Below are 19,279 nucleotides of genomic sequence, written 5' to 3' on the forward strand. Positions count from 1 at the left end.
TATTAATAATGTTTAGAATAATTTGGATATTTTTTGTTTTGTTTAATTTGTAACCAAAGATGCTTGTCTATCTAAATTAATAATAATAATAATAATAATAATAATAATAATAAACAGAATATTTTAAATAATCAACAGTTTCGGATAGAATAATAAAAAAACAATCACAATAATAACAATAATAAACAATAAATGTAACAAGCAACATTTTAGGATAAAATAATAAATAAACTAATAATAACAACAATAATAACAATAAATGTAACAAGCAACATTTTAGGATAAAACAATAATAATAATATTTTTTAACAATTAACTATGATGAAACAGTATATTTAACAATCAACCTTTTAGGATATAATAATAATAATAATAATAATAATAATAAACCATAATTAACAAAAAATGTAAAAATCAACAATTTATAATTTACAATAATAATAGTAATAATAATAATGATAATAGTAATGATAATAATAAATTAACAATAAATGTAACAATCAACATTTTAGGATAAAATAATAATAATAATAAATAATAATGATTATAATGATAATGATAATAATAATAATAATAATAATAATAATAATAATAATAAATTAACAATAAATGTAACAATCAACATTTTAGGATAAAATAATAATAATAATAATAATAATAATAATAATAATAATAATGATAATAATAATAGTAATAATAATAACAAATTAACAATACATGTAACGATCATTATTTTAGGATAGAACACTAATAACAAATAATTATATAAATACAGATGCATTTATAGCATGTTAATATGTCATATTCATAATGCTTAGGATAAATTTTGTTTTGGTTTTTGTTGGCTTAATTTGTAACCAAAGATACTTGTCCCTCTATGATGTTGGGTATAAAGTACATCCAGGAGGTTGTTATGTTAGAATAAGTTGATGGAACATACGCTAACCTGCACAGACACTAGATAGTGCCAAAACAGTCAACGACAGCAGCGTGACGGACAAGCATATAAATATAAATGTGAACGTATTCACTGTTGTGTGATGGGTGTTATTCAGTGGTTGTTTTCTGGGAATAACATACATTGGAATGTCACGACTGACCAAACAGGATCGAGTATTCAGGATAATAATGAGCATTAGCATGTATTGAGTTAATGCTTTATGTAGTGACTGTGGTTTAAGCAGAATGTTGAATTATTGGAAACTGATGCACATCTCTGGTGTTTGTTAATCCAATTTTGTTTTTAGTAATTGAATGGACCTTTACAGTCTTTACATTTGATTGCTTCATGCTTTTTCAAGCATCACGAATGCGTTATAATGCTTTTTGCACATTGTTGTTAACTACTACTGTAGTAAAACAGTTTAAAAAGCACAGTACTAGACAAACATACATTAACAATCATTGCGCAAAATGAAGTATATTAAAGTAACTGTATTTCAGCTGCTTGCTGTGACCAAGTTTTAAAAATAGAACTTATAACAATAATCAAATGCACAATAAAAACACTTTAATGACTGACGGGGGTCACCTCTACACCCCTGTGCTGAACAGGACAGACTGCATGTATTATATTCTTGGCCTCTATTATCATCTGTCTCCTCTGCTTATCATAAAGCTCGCTCTTCTCTCTCAGAAATAATTACAGTTCTGCATGGCTGCGGTCTCAGGACCACCGAATCGCTCAAGGGACCCTTTTTAATCACACCGTCTTCACTATAAGAGCCAGCGCATAATTCACTGTTCAGATTACTCTTCATTCTGATCCACCAGTCTAAAGAACCAAAAAAATGTATCGCTGCTTATTGTTAAGCTTAAAGGAAAATAGACGACAGCTGCTGATTATATTTGGAAGCTCGCAATGTAGCGTTCAGCTTTAAATGTTTAGCATTATTATTATTTTTAATTACTTTAATTGGTACTTTTTTGCTGTAATTTTATATTATTGACTTTTTTAGGATGCACTGAAGCATTTTTTGGTGTCATTATTTTTGTTTTTTAAAATATGCGTTGAAGCATTTCTAAATGATCTATTTTAGAAACTGTAAAATTATCCACCAATTGGCACCAACATGAAGTAAACTCACCGGCCACTTTATTAGGTACACCTGTCCAACTGCTCATTAACGCACATTTCTAATCAGCCAATCTCATGGCAGCAACTCAATGCATGTAGACATGGTCAAAACAATCTGCTGCAGTTCAAAGTGAGCATCAGAATGGGGAAGAAAGGGGATTTAAGTGACTTTGACCGTGGCATGGTTGTTGGTGCCAGATGGGCTGGACTGAGTATTTCAGAAACTGCTGATCTACTGGGGTTTTCACGCACAACCATCTCTAGGGTTTACAGAGAATGGTCCAAAAAAGAGAAAATATCCAGTGAGCGGCAGTTCTGTGGGCGCAAATGCCTTGTAGATGCCAGAGGTCAGAGGAGAATGGCCAGACTGGTTCCAGCTGATAGAAAGGCAACAGTAACTCAAATATCCACTCGTTACAACCGAGGTCTGCAGAAGAGCATCTCTGAACACACAACACGTCCAACCTTGAAGCAGATGGGCTACAGCAGCAGAAGACCACACCGGGTGCCGCTCCTGTCAGCTAAGAACAGGAAACTGAGGCTACAATTCACACAGGCTCACCAAAACTGGACAATAGAAGATTGGAGAAACGTTGCCTGGTCTGATGAGTCTCCATTTCTGCTGCCACATTTGGACAGTAGGGTTAACGCGAATCATCTCAGACTGGTTTCTTGAAAATGACAATGAGTTCACTGTACTCAAATGGCCTCCACAGTCACCATATATCAATCCAATAGAGCACCTTTGGCATGTGGTGGAACGGGAGGTTCGTATCATGGATGTGCAGCCAACAAATCTGCAACAGCTATCTGTCATCTATCATGTCAATATGGAGCAAAATCTCTGAGGAATGTTTCCAATTGCTTGTTGAGTCTATGCCAAGAAGGATTAAGGCAGTTCTGAAGGCAAAAGGGGTCCAACCCAGTACTTTTAAGGTGTACCTAATAAAGTGGCTGGTGAGTGTATGACATGTAGAACATATTTAAAAAAAATTCAAGATCTTTATATATATATATATATATATATATAATATATATATATATATATATATATATATATATATATATATATATATATATATATATATATATATATATATATATATATGTGTATATATGTGTATATATATATGTATATATATATATATATATGTATATATATATATATGTATGTGTGTATATATGTAATTATTTTTCACAAAGTTGGAACGTTTTAATAGAACAGTTATGTAAATGTCGTCATTCTTGCGACAAACATTTGTGCAATTATTCTTGCATAAATTTTCACATTTTATGTAAATTGTTACAATTTTCATGTTGTTTTTGTTTGATGGATCCAGCATTTATACATTAATTTATTTCTCCATTAAAAAATTCATTAAATTTCAATTCATCAATTTTTTTAAATGAATGTCTTCTATGAAATGCATTTTTTTCAGAAATTCTGTTTTCATTCATTTTTTATAATTAAATAAAATTTTTTATATTTATATTTTATAATCAAAAATGCGTCTTTTGTAAAAAAAACAGTGTACATTATGATTAAATATGGCATGTTAAGTAACAAATAAAAAATATGAGTTAAAAATGGTTTTTGCTATCAACTTGACAAACAACAAATATACATAAAACAAACGCTACAGATGCATGTTCATATAGATCTGTACAGCCATCTGCTGTAGAAACTGAATGACTGAAACACTGAGAGCTGTGTATTGAAGATTTAAAAGCAGCCAGTGAAATACCCACTCAAGTAGTAATGGGTCATCTGTTTGACCCATTAAGTGCAGGAAATGAGGTCTGGTGTGGCCTGCAGGACTGACGCTCACTGACCACAGAAGAGTCTCTCACTGAACACATCTGCCCTCAGTCTGTCTCTCTCGTTCGTTCGTTCGTTCGTTTTATTTTCTCTTTCCGTCTTTCTGTTTGAAGCAGCTGGCCCATTTAGGAAGCCACATTATATATTAATCAGCTAATTTGCCTACATTTGCATACGCAGTGAGCTCTGATGTCTGTCTGGACTGGTTGGATTGGTACACTCCTAAGGAAAAAATGTCATAAATTGGGTCAAATATGAATAAACTCAACATTAGCTTCATTTATTTTGAGTTAAATTTAAGTTTTTAACCCAGTGGTTGGGTTTGTCCATATTTGACCCAACGCTGAGTTGCAACAAGCCAGCAATTTTTAAAGTGCGCAGTTTTGAGTTGAATTTTAAAAATAGCCAATTGGCACTATCATACCTCCAGCACAATGTAGTTTCAGGCATGACACAAGTGTTTTGCTGCTAGTTTCATCCCAGCATAGGTGTCATTTCACATCTTGTGCCATGTTTAGATAGCAAATTCATTTGCACCTAGGGTATTTGTGCCCCCATGAGTGTGCTGGCCTGAAAAGAAGGTGTGTTAAGGCGAATAGTTAGCACATTGCTATTTTGAGGAAGTTGAAAGTGCCATTGACCAACTAAAAGTCAATGATTAAAGTCAATATTTGTCGTTATATAAAGAGCGTGTTAGGTGCGTGTTAGGTGCTATGTTTCCATCCACCTATTTTATGTGCATTTTGGATATGCACACTAAAATCAGCTGAATCACTTTATAAACAGGCACTTAAAGTATTTGATTAGAAATCTATTAGGTATCATCATTGTAATATAATATAATACAATAACATTATTTATTGAGCTTTGATAATATGAAATATTTGGCTGATGCTTGTATGATTTTGAAAGTTTTAAATGGATATGCTCCACCTCCATTATGCGAGTTTGTGACGCACAAGAATAATAATGGTCGCATTGACTGATTCAGAGGTTGCATATGAAGGGCGATGATCGACGCACAGCTTTAATGGAAAGAAAGTGAACGCAGACATTTTCATATTAATTTCAGCGTGCTTTCAAGATTACAAATCTATGAGAAATATGGGAAATACTTAATGATAAGATGATGGAGAGATAGAACGGTAAAATACAGGAGAATCCCAGCAAAAATGGGAGGGTTGACATGAATGAAGTGAACAGGAAGTGTTTGTGGAAAAACAAGAATGCATGATTATATGGTGTCAAGGCTTTGCAAACAAAAATTGTGATTATAATGGAAGTCAATGGGGCAAAAACAGCCCCCAACATAATGAGTTTTACGAGCGAATGCAACATATTTTCGCGGGGGAATGCTAACACTTAAAAATAGATATTTTCCTATCGGTCAGTGTATCTTTTGGTCAGTGAATTTTCATTTTAGAAACAGATATTGAATAATGCAAAACGAGTCGTTATTTGATTTTCGTTTTAAAATTAAAAAAACAAAAATTGAAATTCAAAGCATTTTTTGATTTTCGTTTGTGAATTTTAAAACGAAAAATCAAATAACGACTCGTTTTGCATTTTCATCATGAAAAACGAAAAAACGTAATTCAAAAATGATTTGATTTTCATTTTTTATTTTAAATAACAAAAACTAAAATCACCAGAAAACAAAAACGAATAAAGACTTGTTTTTTTATATTCCGAAACCAGATAGGCAAACGCATTTACGATGACGCAATGCTGTCACACACACACACACACACACACACACACACACACTAAAGGCTATTTTTTTCCCACTTAATAATGTTATAAAAGGTGTTTTCTTGTTATAACTGTATTTTGTTAATACATATTTTCCTCATTAAGACAACATATTTCTCATATAAGGGCCGGTTATAGGCTATATATTTATTTTTAGTTAGCATGTTATAAATGAAACAACCTTTATTTTGACATTACATGCAAGCATTAGGTTAGTTTACTAAACACTTTTCTGAAAAGAGTTTTAATATTGTTAAAACCATAATACTTCCACTGCCTATCTGGTTTTGGAATATAAAAAAACAAGTCTTTATTCGTTTTTTGTTTTCTGGTGATTTTAGTTTTTGTTATTCAAAATAAAAAATGAAAATCAAATCATTTTTGAATTTTGTTTTTCCGTTTTTCATCATGAAAATATGTTTCTAAAATGAAAATTCAATGACCAAAAGATACACTGACCAAAAATGATTTGATTTCATTTTTTATTTTAAATAATAAAAACTAAAATCACCAGAAAACAAAAACGAATAAAGACTTGTTTTTTGTATTTTGAAACCAGATAGGCAGACGCATTTACGATGACGCAGTGCTGCCACACACAGGCTAGCCTACTATAGGCTATTATTTTTTTCCCCATTTAATAATGTTATAAAAGGTATTTTCTTGTGATAACAGGATTTTGTTAATACAAAAAATGAAAATCAAATAATTTTTGAATTTTGTTTTTTCGTTTTTCATCATGAAAACGAAAAACGAGTCGTTTTTTTTATTTTTTTTTTTTCGTTTTAAAATTCAATAATGAAAATCAAAAAATGCTTTGAATTTCAATTTTCGTTTTTTAATTTTAAAATTAAAATCAAAATAACGACTCGTTTTTCATTTTTCAATATCTGTTTCTAAAATCAAAATCCAATGACCAAAAGATACACTGACCCCCATCACACTGTGTATTTTTTTTTTTTTTCTCTCACCCACTTTTTCTTTTTTCATCCACCCATTTTTTTCTGCACATCACGTCCCTTCCTGGTCTCCGTACAGTGCAGTGTATGCTAATGATTCATTTATATGTCAGCTCATAACCATTAAATGCCACTTTTTTTGTTAAAGGGGGTTCAAATTTATTCCTAATCAGCTCCCATGTAAATTTTTCATTGTTAACGTAGAATTTCTACAACTAATAAGGCATAAATTTTCACATTTTATGTAAATTCTACTTGCGTTCGATGGACGCATCGATTTAGTTTTGCATGTACAGATTTCCTTGCGAACTGTTTCCTATGATAATGAGGTTTTACAGAAATTATATTTAAGTCTTATGCTCAAATTGATAGTTAAGCCAAAACATAATTAAATGGTCATCGTTTACTTAACCTCATATCACTACAAACTCTTTTTTTATTCCATAAAACACACACATCATCATCAACACATACAAGTATCATGTTTTTTGCTGTAGATGTTTTTTATATACAGTTGAAGTCAGAATTATTAGCCCCCCTTTAATAATTTTTATCTCTTTTTTTTTAAATATTTCCCAAATTATGTTTAACAGAGCAAGGAAATTTTCACAGTATGTCTGATAATATTTTTTCCTCTGGAGAAAGTCTTATTTGTTTTATTTCAGCTAGAAGAAAAGCAGTTTTTAATTTTTTAGAAACCATTTTAAGGCCAAAATTATTCATTTGTTTTCGATAGTCTACAGAACAAACCATCGTTACACAATAACTTGCCTAATTACTCTAACCTGCCTAGTTAACCTAATTAACCTAGTTAAGCCTTTAAATGTCACTTTAAGCTGAGTGTCTTGAAAAATATCTAGTCTAAATCTGACTTAAACTGTATATATATTCATTTTTCCAGGTTCTTTTTTCCTAGTCCAGTCTTTATTTCTGAGCTTTCTGAAGCAGTTAGTCTGAAGCTGCTCATGAATTTTTAATGAGGCCACTTTCATTTGTAGTCCAGGCGTGTTCTGTCATCGCCAAGGTGACACCGCTGAAATGGCCGTCAGCCAATCAGAGCGGCTGACATCACTGCTCAGAGGTCAGCAGAGGTCGCTAATTAAACGGAATGAAAACTCAGCAAGCCGAGCACAAAACATACTAAAGCATATCAGTCTGCAGATCAATGAAACCACACACACACACACATTATTCACAGATTTCAGCACTGAATCAACACACACTAGCTGATTTGTTCTGTTTTGGCAGGAAGAATGAAATGATGTAGGCTTTTACTGAGTGTTTTTTAGCTCCCCCATTTAAACAAATACTATATAAATGTAATGTGCATTTATATAGTGCATTTATGATTTTTTATTATGTTTTTTAAATGTATTATTTGTTTATGTTTTGGCTGACAATATGTATGGGTCGATATTGGATGAAATTAAAACTTTCAGCAATAAAATGAGAAAAAAACAGATACAGATGGTATGTTAAATATATGCTAGAAAAAATCCAATGTTTTCTTAAAGCAAATTCAAAAAATACTTGCTATATTATTATTATTATTATTATTATTATTATTATTATTATTATTTTTATTTTTTTTATTATTATTATTTTTATTATTATTTTTTTTATTCATATTATTATTATTTTTATTATTATTATTATTTTTATTATTATTTTTTTTTATTCATATTATTATTATTTATTATTATTATTATTATTATTATTATTATTCATTACTCAGTAAATATATGTAATGTATGTTGGTGCGTTTATTAACATATGATTTCTTAAACGTATACATTTATCAAAGTAATATTTTAGTCACCGATCATGTTTACAAATAGAAAGATAATACATTTATATTCATGCAAAATATTGAAAAAAAATTACAAACTACAAAATATCAACAATATTAATAATACTGTTTGTTTCACTTGATTTATTAAAAATTGTGTTTAATATTTGTCCCTAACATACACATTTGTCCTACTCATTTTTGGACCACTATCATAAGTTATTTTGTTAGGATAGCTCCAGATTTGGCTTCAGTACAGACTTATCTAATGTATATGCATTTGTTAAATATATTAAATAAATGTATTCTTTTATTTGTCAGATATACAAGATAATGCATTTAAATAACAAAGATCACCCTTTAAGTCATATTATATTTAAAAAATTTTACCAGTCTAAAATGTTGGATAGTTGAATGTAGAATTTAACCAGTCTTTATTCAGTCAAATTCATTTAATGTTGGAAAAAAATAGCTAGTACTGTATGTTACTGTATGAAATAGACTAATATCAGTATCAACACTGGCTTAACCTATTTTTGTTAACCCTTGGATGCTGTTGGGGATTTTTTCCATCTCTGGGGCCACTTTGAGTCTTAATTTGGCCACGACTTTCTCTGTGTTTCAGCAAATGGAATGATTTTTGGTGGCAAATCATACTTAGACACACTTTTTGGGAAAATGCTTTGGAATTTTTAAAAAACTCAACAATACACGTTGGGTAAATTGACTACCCTTTCATTATGTTGGGGGCTGTTTTTGCCCCATTGACTTCCATTATAATCACAATTTTTGTTTGCAAAGCCATGACAGCATATAATCATGCATTCTTGATTGTTGCTGGTTTTACCAGTTGGGAAGAGGTCAAATGGGTCATTTTTACTGTTGATCATCAGTTGCAATGCAAAGAAAGCTTTTCTGGCTTTTATCTGGAGTATAGTGGTGTGTGTGTGTGTGTGTGTGTGTGTGTGTGAGAGAGAGAGTGTAGGAGAGACATTGCACACTTAACTTGATACAGTGTGTCTGAGAAAAGCTCTCATAAAATAGTAAACATAATAAGTGTATTTATGCACACTATACACTTTTACTCCACTGAATTCCACCAAAACTTTTTGCACAGGTCTATCTAAAGGGTTAATGCTGCCGACTGATGATCAACAGTAAAAATGACCCATTTGACCTCTTCCCAACAGGGAAAACCAAACAATCAAGAATGCATGATTATATGCTGTCGAGGCTCTGCAATCAAAAATGTGATTATAATGGAAGTCAATGGGGCAAAAACAGCCCCCAACACAACAAAAGTGTAGTCAATTTGAACAATACACAAGGGTTTAATTCTCTATCAGCACTGGTTAAAAAACTCCCATGGTGCATCACATCTGATTGTGTTTTCTGTGTTGTTTTTCAGATTGCGGTCTGAATGTTCATAAGCAGTGCTCGAAGATGGTGCCGAACGACTGTAAGCCGGACCTGAAGCATGTGAAGAAGGTTTACAGCTGTGATCTGACCACGCTGGTCAAAGCCCACAACGCCAAACGACCCATGGTGGTGGACATGTGCATACGAGAGATCGAAGCACGAGGTCAGAAAACACTCTTATGTTCACACTAAACTGCGTCACAATAATTGATGTGGGTATCCTCGGATATATCCCTTTTAGACTTTACCAGTGAAGCTAGCTCAGCTAATGCTAATGTTATGTCCAGGGACTGATATTGTTTGTGTGATTTTTATGTTTTTGCGTACTTGTAGCATGAGCATTGATATATGGAGTTTCCCATATAAAAACTGCTTGCTAATATTGACAGCAGGTTTTATGCTGATATTGTGTTGTAATGTTCTGCTTTTTAAAAATTAATTATATATTTATTTAAAAAAGTTCATTTAAAAGACATTTTGTCACTTTTTTTGTTTTGTTAATGTTTTTATTTTGGTCATTTCTGTTACTTTGGATTTTTCATGTTTTGTTTATGTTTTTTGTTTATTTTAATTCCTTTATTTGTTTTTATTTATTTATTTTTGGGGGGGGGTATTCTGTTTGTTTATTTTTTCATTTTATTGTGTGTATTTAGTTTTTGTGTTTAGTTTTTTGTTGTGTTGTTTTGTTTTTTTGGTGTTGTTTTGTTGTGTTTGTCTTTGTTTTTGTTTTGTTTTTTGTGTATTGTTTGGTGGTTTGTTTGGTCAGTGATATATTTTGATGGCCAATTGTTTTATTTTATTTTATTTTATTATATATATACTTTTTTTGAGGGGTTTGTTTTGTGTGTGTAGATTTATTTGTTCATTAAAATTAATTGATAAACTAATTAATTTATTTTAATTAATCATATTTCATTAAGAGTATTTTCAGAGCTCTCGAATGTTGAGTGTATCTTATATTTGTATTAAATGTATTACAAATAATAATATTTGTAAGAAATGTTTTGGTTTTGTTTGGATTTAATTTAATATTTTTATATTTTTATTCACTTATTTATTTTAATTAATGAATTTAATTATTTTAATTAAATAATTTTTATGTATTAATTTTTATTTGTTAATTTATTTGGTGCAGAATTTTCAGAGCTCTTGAATTCAGCTTTTTCAATCTTATATTTGTATTAAATGTATTACAAATAATAATATTTGTAAGAAATGTTTCGGGGTGGGGGGGTGTTTCAGGGTTTTTTAAGTGTTGATTTATTTTACTTATTTTGTATTTATTTGTTTACTTAGATTAATTTTTATGAATTTATTTTGCACAGAATTTTCGGAGCTCTTGAATGCAGTGCTTTTTTCAATCTTACATCTGCATTAAATGTATTATAAATAATAGTATGTATAAGAAATGTTTCAGGGATTATTTATTTTATTTATTTAATATTTGTTTATCTATTTTTTTATTTTTTATTATAGATAAGAAGATTTTTATGAATTTATTTGGTGCAGAATTTTCAGAGCTCTTGAATGCAGCTTTTTCAATCTTATATTTGTATTTAATGTATTACAAATAATAATATTTGTAAGAAATGTTTTGCTTTTGTTTGTTTTTATCAGGGTTTTTTGTCTGTGTGGATTTATTTTATTTTACGTATTTAATTTATTTTATATATATTTATTTGTTTAATTTATATTAATTTATTTTAATTTATTATTCTTATTTAATTTGTATATTAATATTTATTAATAATTTATTAAATATATATGTGCGTGCGTGCGTGCGTGCGTGCGTGCGTGCGTGCGTGTACAGTATGTTTAGACCACTCAAATGCACTGCTCTTTCGATCTTATTTATTGATACAGTATCTATTATATTATTTTATTTTATTTGTCTGTTTGTTTTTATTTATTTATCTCTTTATTTTATTTGTATTTATTGATCTATTTTTCATCTATTTATATATTCTGCCGTATGTTCAGAGCTATTAAATCCAGTGCTTTTTCAATATTATATTTAATGTGCTGTATTTCCCACTCTTCATTCCTCATGGTCTCGTCCCGCAGGGTTGCAGTCGGAGGGTCTCTATCGCATCTCTGGATTCAGTGACTTGATTGAAGACGTGAAGTTATCGTTTGACAGAGGTGAGCGCTGTTTTATTGTGATCATGTACAGCACTGATCCATCTCACACACACACACACACACACACACCTACACACAAATCCTGCAGAATAAAGCTCAGCGCTGCTTTTTTAGGTCAGGCTTTGTCTTTCATATAGAGCCGTGGGTTTATGTAATATGAAATATAATTCTGATCTGCTTATATGTGGCACATTTGTGGGAGGATTTTCTCCCATCTGTTCATATTCAGAAGCGTTTCTGTTTCATAATGGAGATGACCTGAGGACAGATTCAGAGACAGAATATGAACATGAAATATGACCATCCTGAGTTTATGCAGTGTTTGAGCACTTGTTACATTCAGAAATCGGTCATTAAGTTCATTTATTGATTTAATTGTTTTGTTCATTCATTGATTCGTTTGTTTGTTATCCTGATCCTTTATTTGCCCTCATTTACTCATTCCATTAATTCAGTTTGTTCACTAGTTTTGTTCATTTGCCTCGCTTGTTCATTTTGTTCATTCATTCGCTTTTATTTTACATTGTTTCTGTTGTTCTTTCATTTTGTTCATTCATTCATTCGTATGTTGCATTGTTCACTCATTTACTTCATTCATTTGTTCATTTTTGTTCTTTCGTTTTGTTTGTTTGTTTGGTTTATTCATTCGTTTGGTCATTAAGTTCATTTATTTATTTCATTGTTTTGTTCATTCATTGATTCGTTTGTTTGTTTGTTTGTTTGTTATACTGATCTTTCATTTGCCCTCATTTACTCATTCCACTCTTTCATTCATTCACTCAGTTTGTTCATTAGTTTTGTTCGTTTAACTCATTTTTAAGCCGCGTTGTTTGTTCATTTGTTTGTTCGTTTTTGTTGTTCTTTCATTTTGTTCATTCATTTCTTTGTTTGTTGCATTGTTCGTTCATTTATTTCGTTCCTTGGTTAATTTTTGTTTATAGATTTTGTTTGTTTGTTTTGTTAGTTTATTTCATTTATTTGTTCATTTTTGTTATTTCGTTTTATTTGTTTGTTTTGTACATTTATTCGTTTGGTCATTAAGTTCATTTATTTATTTTATTGATTTGTTCATTCATTGATTCGTTTCTTTGTTATCCTGATCTTTCATTTGCCCTCATTTACTCATTCCACTCTTTCATTCATTTACTTAGTTTGTTCATTAGTTTTGTTCATTAACTTGTTTGTTCTTTTTGTTCATTCGTTCGTTTTTAAGCTACGTTGTTTGTTCATTTGTTTGTTAATTTTTGTTGTTCTTTCATTTTGTTCATTCATTTGTTTGTTTGTTGCATTGTTTGTTGTTTGTTTGTTGCGTTGTGCGTTGTTCATTTTTGGGTTTAGATTTAGTTTGTTTGTTTTGTTCATTTATTTCATTAATTTTATACATTTGTTTTTGTTCTTTCATTTTGTTTGTTTGTTTTCTTCTTTCATTCGTTTGGTCATTAAGTTCATTTATTTATTTCATTGTTTTGTTCATTCATTGGTTCGTTTGTTTGTTTGTTTGTTATCCTGATCTTTTATTTGCCCTCATTTACTCATTCCATTCATTTAGTTTGTTCACTAGTTTTGTTCATTTGCCTCGTTTGTTCATTTTGTTCATTCATTCGCTTTTATTTTACATTGTTTCTGTTGTTCTTTCATTTTGTTCATTCATTCATTCGTATGTTGCGTTGTTTGTTCATTTACTTTATTCATTTGTTCATTTTTGTTCTTTCGTTCTGTTTGTTTGTTTTGTTTATTCATTCGTTTGGTCATTAAGTTCATTTATTTATTTCATTGTTTTGTTCATTCATTGATTCGTTTGTTTGTTTGTTTGTTTGTTATCCTGATCTTTCATTTGCCCTCATTTACTCATTCCATTCTTTCATTCATTCACTCAGTTTGTTCATTAGTTTTGTTCGTTTAACTCATTTTTAAGCCGCGTTGTTTGTTCATTTGTTTGTTCGTTTTTGTTATTCTTTCATTTTGTTCATTCATTTCTTTGTTTGTTGCATTGTTCGTTCATTTATTTCGTTCCTTGGTTAATTTTTGTTTATAGATTTTGTTTGTTTGTTTTGTTAGTTTATTTCATTTATTTGTTCATTTTTGTTCTTTCGTTTTATTTGTTTGTTTTGTACATTTATTCGTTTGGTCATTAAGTTCATTTATTTATTTTATTGATTTGTTCATTCATTGATTCGTTTGTTTGTTATCCTGATCTTTCATTTGCCCTCATTTACTCATTCCACTCTTTCATTCATTTACTTAGTTTGTTCATTAGTTTTGTTCATTAACTTGTTTGTTCTTTTTGTTCATTCATTCGTTTTTAAGCTACGTTGTTTGTTCATTTGTTTGTTAATTTTTGTTGTTCTTTCATTTTGTTCATTCATTTGTTTGTTTGTTGCATTGTTCGTTGTTTGTTTGTTGCGTTGTGCGTTGTTCATTTTTGGGTTTAGATTATGTTTGTTTGTTTTGTTTATTTATTTCATTAATTTTGTACATTTGTTTTTGTTCTTTCATTTTGTTTGTTTGTTTTCTTCTTTCATTCGTTTGGTCATTAAGTTCATTTATTTATTTCATTGTTTTGTTCATTCGTTGATTCATTCATTCGTTTGTTTGTTTGTTTGTTATCCTGATCTTTTATTTGCCCTCATTTACCCATTCCATTCATTTAGTTTGTTCACTAGTTTTGTTCATTTGCCTCGTTTGTTCATTTTGTTCATTCATTCGCTTTTATTTTACATTGTTTGTTTGTTTTTGTTGTTCTTTCATTTTGTTCATTCATTCATTAGTATGTTGCGTTGTTCATTCATTAACTTCATTCATTTGTTCATTTTTGTTCTTTCGTTTTGTTTGTTTTGTTCGTTTATTCGATTGGTCATTATTCTTTTAGTCTTTCATTCATTTACTCAGTTTGTTTATTAGTTTGTTTTTGTTCTTTCATTTTGTTCATTTTCTTCATAAATTTGATCATTTTTGTTTTTTTAGTTTGTTCTTTTGTTTTGTTTTGTTTGTTTGTGTTTTGATTCATTTATCTTTTTCTAATTTTGCTCATTTGTTCGTTTATTTTATTTATTTGCTTGTTTGTTCATATATTGATTTGTTGATTTATTAATTTTTCTTCATCCACCTAATTTTTTCTCATTTATTCATTCATTTATTGGTTTGGTCATTAAGTTAATTTATTTATTTGATTGTTTTGTTCATTCATTAGATCGTTCATTTATTTGTTGGTTTGTTCATTGTCCTGTTCTTTCATTTTCCCTCATTCATTCATTCCATTCTTTCATTCATTCAATTTGTGTTTTTCAGTACAAATAAAAAGCAGTTAATTTATATCATTTCACAAATCCTCTGTCCTCACATCTTTTCCTTGCATCCTTCCCTCGAATCCTGAAGGGGTGGAGCTAAGACACGAGGAAAGGAAGTGAGGATGCACAAATAATAAATGAGACGCACCATGGGTACATTAGAAACTTCCAGGCAGGTGTGTTTAAGGAAGTTGGAGCTGAACTCTGCAGGACTGAGTTTGCTGTGTGTGTGTGTGTGTGTGTGTGTGTGTGTGTGTGTGTTCAGATGGAGAGAAGGCCGACATCTCAGTCAACGTGTATGAAGACATTAACGTGATCAGCGGAGCTCTGAAACTGTACTTTAGAGACCTGCCGATCCCCGTCATTACCTACGACGCTTATCCTCGCTTCATCCAGGCCGCCAGTGAGTCTCCTTCACTATATATTTATTATTATATTATTGTTTATTTTATTTTTAATTCTTTAAACTGTTTCAGTTTGGACAAATGTTTTGTATGTATTTTCAGTTCCAAATTTATGTTGACCTTTTGCCACTTTCAGTCATTTTTATTTATTTATGATGTATTTTTATTTTATTTGTTTATTTTTATTTTATTTGTTATTTACAGTTTGTTTAAATATATACAGTTGAAGTGAGAATGTTTCGCCCTCCTGTGATTTATTTTATGTTTTTCAAATATTTCCCAAATGATGTTTAACAGCGGAAGGAATTTTTTACAGTATTTCCTATAATATTTTTTCTTCTGGAGAAAGTCTTATTTGTTTTATTTCGGCTAGAATAAAAGCAACTTTTAATTTTTATAAACCCATTTTAAGGGCCCTTTATTCACCCCTTTAAGCAATATTTGTTTTGGGTTGTCTCCAGAATAAACCACTGTTATACAATGACTTGCCTAATTACCCTAACTTTACCCTAATTAACCTAGTTAAGCCTTTAAATGTCACTTTAAGCTGAATACTAGTGTCTTGAAGAATATCTAGTCAAATATTATTTACTGTCATCATGGCGAAGAGAAAATAAATCAGTTATTAGAAATGAGTTATTAAAACTGTTATATTTAGAAATGTGCTGGGAAAAATCTCTCTGTTAAACAGAAATTGGGAAATAAATATACAGGAGGGCTAACAGTTCTGACTTCAACTGTACATCAGCCATCAGTGTCTTAAATTTTGGTGTGTGTGTGCGCGTGTGCGTGTGCGTGTGTGTGTGTTTCAGAGCTGACAGATCCAGATGAACGTCTGGAGGCTCTTCATGAAGCTCTGAAGCTGCTTCCTCCTGCTCATTGTGAAACACTGCGATACCTCATGGCACACTTAAAAAGGTCCGAAATCACAACAAATAAAAGCATTCTTTTTTATTATTTTTATTTTATTTACCGTTTTAAACGCGCTGCTCATTTAAGTTTTTATTTGGTCTCATTAAGGGGTTTTGTTTGTTTTAGTTTAGTTTTTATTTTGCAAAAATAAAATAAAATATAAATAAAATATTGCCTTGTTATATTTAAAAGTATTTTATTATTGTTTATTCTTTTAATTTCAGTTAACGAAAATATTTTTTGACGTTTTCGTTTACTAAAATGTTTGTCTGTGCGTGTCTGTGTAGGGTCACTCAGAATGAGAAGGATAACCTGATGAACGCCGAAAACCTCGGGATCGTCTTCGGGCCGACTTTAATGCGGGCTCCAGACCTGGACGCCATGACTGCTCTAAACGACATCCGCTACCAGAGGCAGGTGGTGGAGCTGCTCATCAAAAATGAAGATATCCTCTTCTAGCACTGTTCCTCAAACTCTGGACTCAAACATGAAGGACTGCTGTATTATAGGACTTCTTTTTTGGACCGTTGTACTTTTTCCAGCTTCTCTTCTGTATTTTTTGCATGTCTTCCTCCCCATTTTTGTCGGGGGTCGCTAGAGCCACGGGGGCGGGGTTTGGCATTGTGGGCGGGGCATATACCGCGTTATTATGCGATGCCGTCACCTTATTTGGGCCAAACATTGTGAATTTTGATATCGTCAGTTTTGGAGGTACTTTATTCAACGAGCCGTAAATGTAAAGATGGCGATAATAATGTCGATTTCATTTATATAACGTCTTACACCGAAACAAAACATGATTCATTGGATTTACTCAATTTTTTTAAGCTACAGTAAGTGGTTGCTGATTGTTTATGAGTTGGATTTTATCAAACAATTAGAATTTAGTAATGTTAAACTTAATTAGCTTGTTTAAATTCAACCCAAACAAATAGTTTGCGAACGTTTACCTTAAAAAATTGAGTAAATTCAATAAATCTATTTTTTTTTTCAGTGTATTTAGACAATCCTGTCATGTTTTTCATTTCAGTTTTCATTTGTTTTTGTTGCTGTGAACGTCTGTGATTGGTTTCTGGCTCTGCAGGTAAAGTGCCAACAGTGATTTTTTTAATTATTATTAGTTTTTTTGTTTAATAATCCGCTTTCTCGTGTCAGATCTCCTCACCAGAGCGATGATGAACTTCTGCTGTAGATGGATATTCAGGAGGAATATTCACAGTCCATGTACATTTCGACCTTTAGAAACCCCCTCATGACTGCTTGATGTTCTTTTGGTTTGTGTTTTTGTATTTTGATTTGAGCATGAAGACGTTAATTTATTAAAATGTTCTTTTAGTAACGCTGCTCTCGGCCTTGTTCATCCGTTAAACGAAAACAGCTGAATAGACACTAAAAAATATCTGCTAATTAACAGCTTCTGGGTTCTATTTTAGCGATCAAAGCGCAAAGTCTAAAGCGTATGGTGCGAAAGCATTAAGGACGTGTCTGAATCCACGTTTGCTATTTTAAGAATGGAAAAATACGCTCTGCGCAGAGGTGCATGGTCTAACAGGGTTGAGCTTATTCTTTTATTGAGTTCTGAGGGTGTTTTGAGCATAACCTGCATTAAACCAAGAGTCTCATCTCCCATTCCCTTTAAGAGTCAGTTGCATCACGCTGTGGTGCATTTGCTATTTACATGGTGGACTTTGTAAGTGTAAAAACTGAACGCTTCACTAGTGAGAAAACAGTTAAACAGAGCATCTGCAGCGCGAGGATAAAGAACGAGCCTCCTCCATTCAGCCTCTTTACTTTCTCTTTACTTTTACTCTTTACTTTACTCCTTTACTTTGGTGGAGTAAGGAAACGGTGGGAACTCACTCCACTGAACACATCCATTAGCCCACATATTTAATTTCCTTTGTTAAGCGCAAAGATTTGTTTCAAAACTATTTCTAAACTCAGTTTTAATTTCCAGCAAAGGAATAAATGAACCATAATAGCGAAGTGTGGTCAAACAACTGAGTTATATCCAAACACACGTCCTGTTCTTATGGTGATACAGACGTCTCCAGAACCCCACAGGTGGACAAATCTAAATATGCATATAATAAATATTACTACTCCTAATAATAACATTATACAAATGCAAACTGTAATATATGTAGAATAAATAGAAAAAAAGCAATACAATAAAAGTCTCTTATTCAAACTTTTTAAGGTTCATAGTTGTTGGAGGAAAGTTCAAGCTCCTATAATGCAATTGAAAAGCAGAAATAAATGGGAAAAATACAAACATGAATCACAAAATACTAAAAAATTGCAAATTTACAGTCAAATTTTTCCCGCATAACTGTCCTACAGTAAACTACAGTTCATATTACAGTTAATAGCTGTGTAATTGTTACGTGCCTCCCCTATCTACGATCAGGGAAACATGCAACAATTTAACTTAAATGGGAAAAATAAATATTAATAACTTCAATTTTGCCACGTTCTAAACTCTCAAAAGAAAATGAAAAAGAAAAACAAAGATCTTACCTTGCTCCCTCTCTATCAGAAACAGGAGAAAAATCAATGTATTTAAACAAAATGTGATATCCACCTCCGTACAGCTCCAAAAAGTAGAAACAAAACCAACAAGATAAAGTATTAAAAAAAAAACAATGGGATTTTAAAGTGAAAATTTCACTATTGTTCAATAACAAGTTTTTTTTTATGTTACAACTAGTATCCCAAG

The 19,279-nt window shown here is 31.0% G+C and overlaps 1 protein-coding gene across 1 annotated transcript in view; it reads left to right on the top strand.

The window, feature by feature from the left end:
* chn1 (chimerin 1) overlaps positions 1-17,899 on the top strand; it is a 90,390-nt gene extending 72,491 nt beyond the window's left edge. The window contains exons 9-13 of the mRNA XM_056465320.1: positions 9,805-9,978; positions 11,880-11,957; positions 15,510-15,647; positions 16,461-16,566; positions 16,848-17,899. Coding sequence (XP_056321295.1) covers positions 9,805-9,978; positions 11,880-11,957; positions 15,510-15,647; positions 16,461-16,566; positions 16,848-17,019 — 668 coding nt within the window. The 3' untranslated portion in view covers positions 17,020-17,899. The remainder of the gene's footprint in view (positions 1-9,804; positions 9,979-11,879; positions 11,958-15,509; positions 15,648-16,460; positions 16,567-16,847) is intronic.
* Positions 17,900-19,279: the final 1,380 nt, after the last annotated feature.

Source organism: Danio aesculapii, chromosome 9 (genome assembly GCF_903798145.1).
Source record: "Danio aesculapii chromosome 9, fDanAes4.1, whole genome shotgun sequence".
Lineage (NCBI taxonomy): Eukaryota > Metazoa > Chordata > Actinopteri > Cypriniformes > Danionidae > Danio > Danio aesculapii.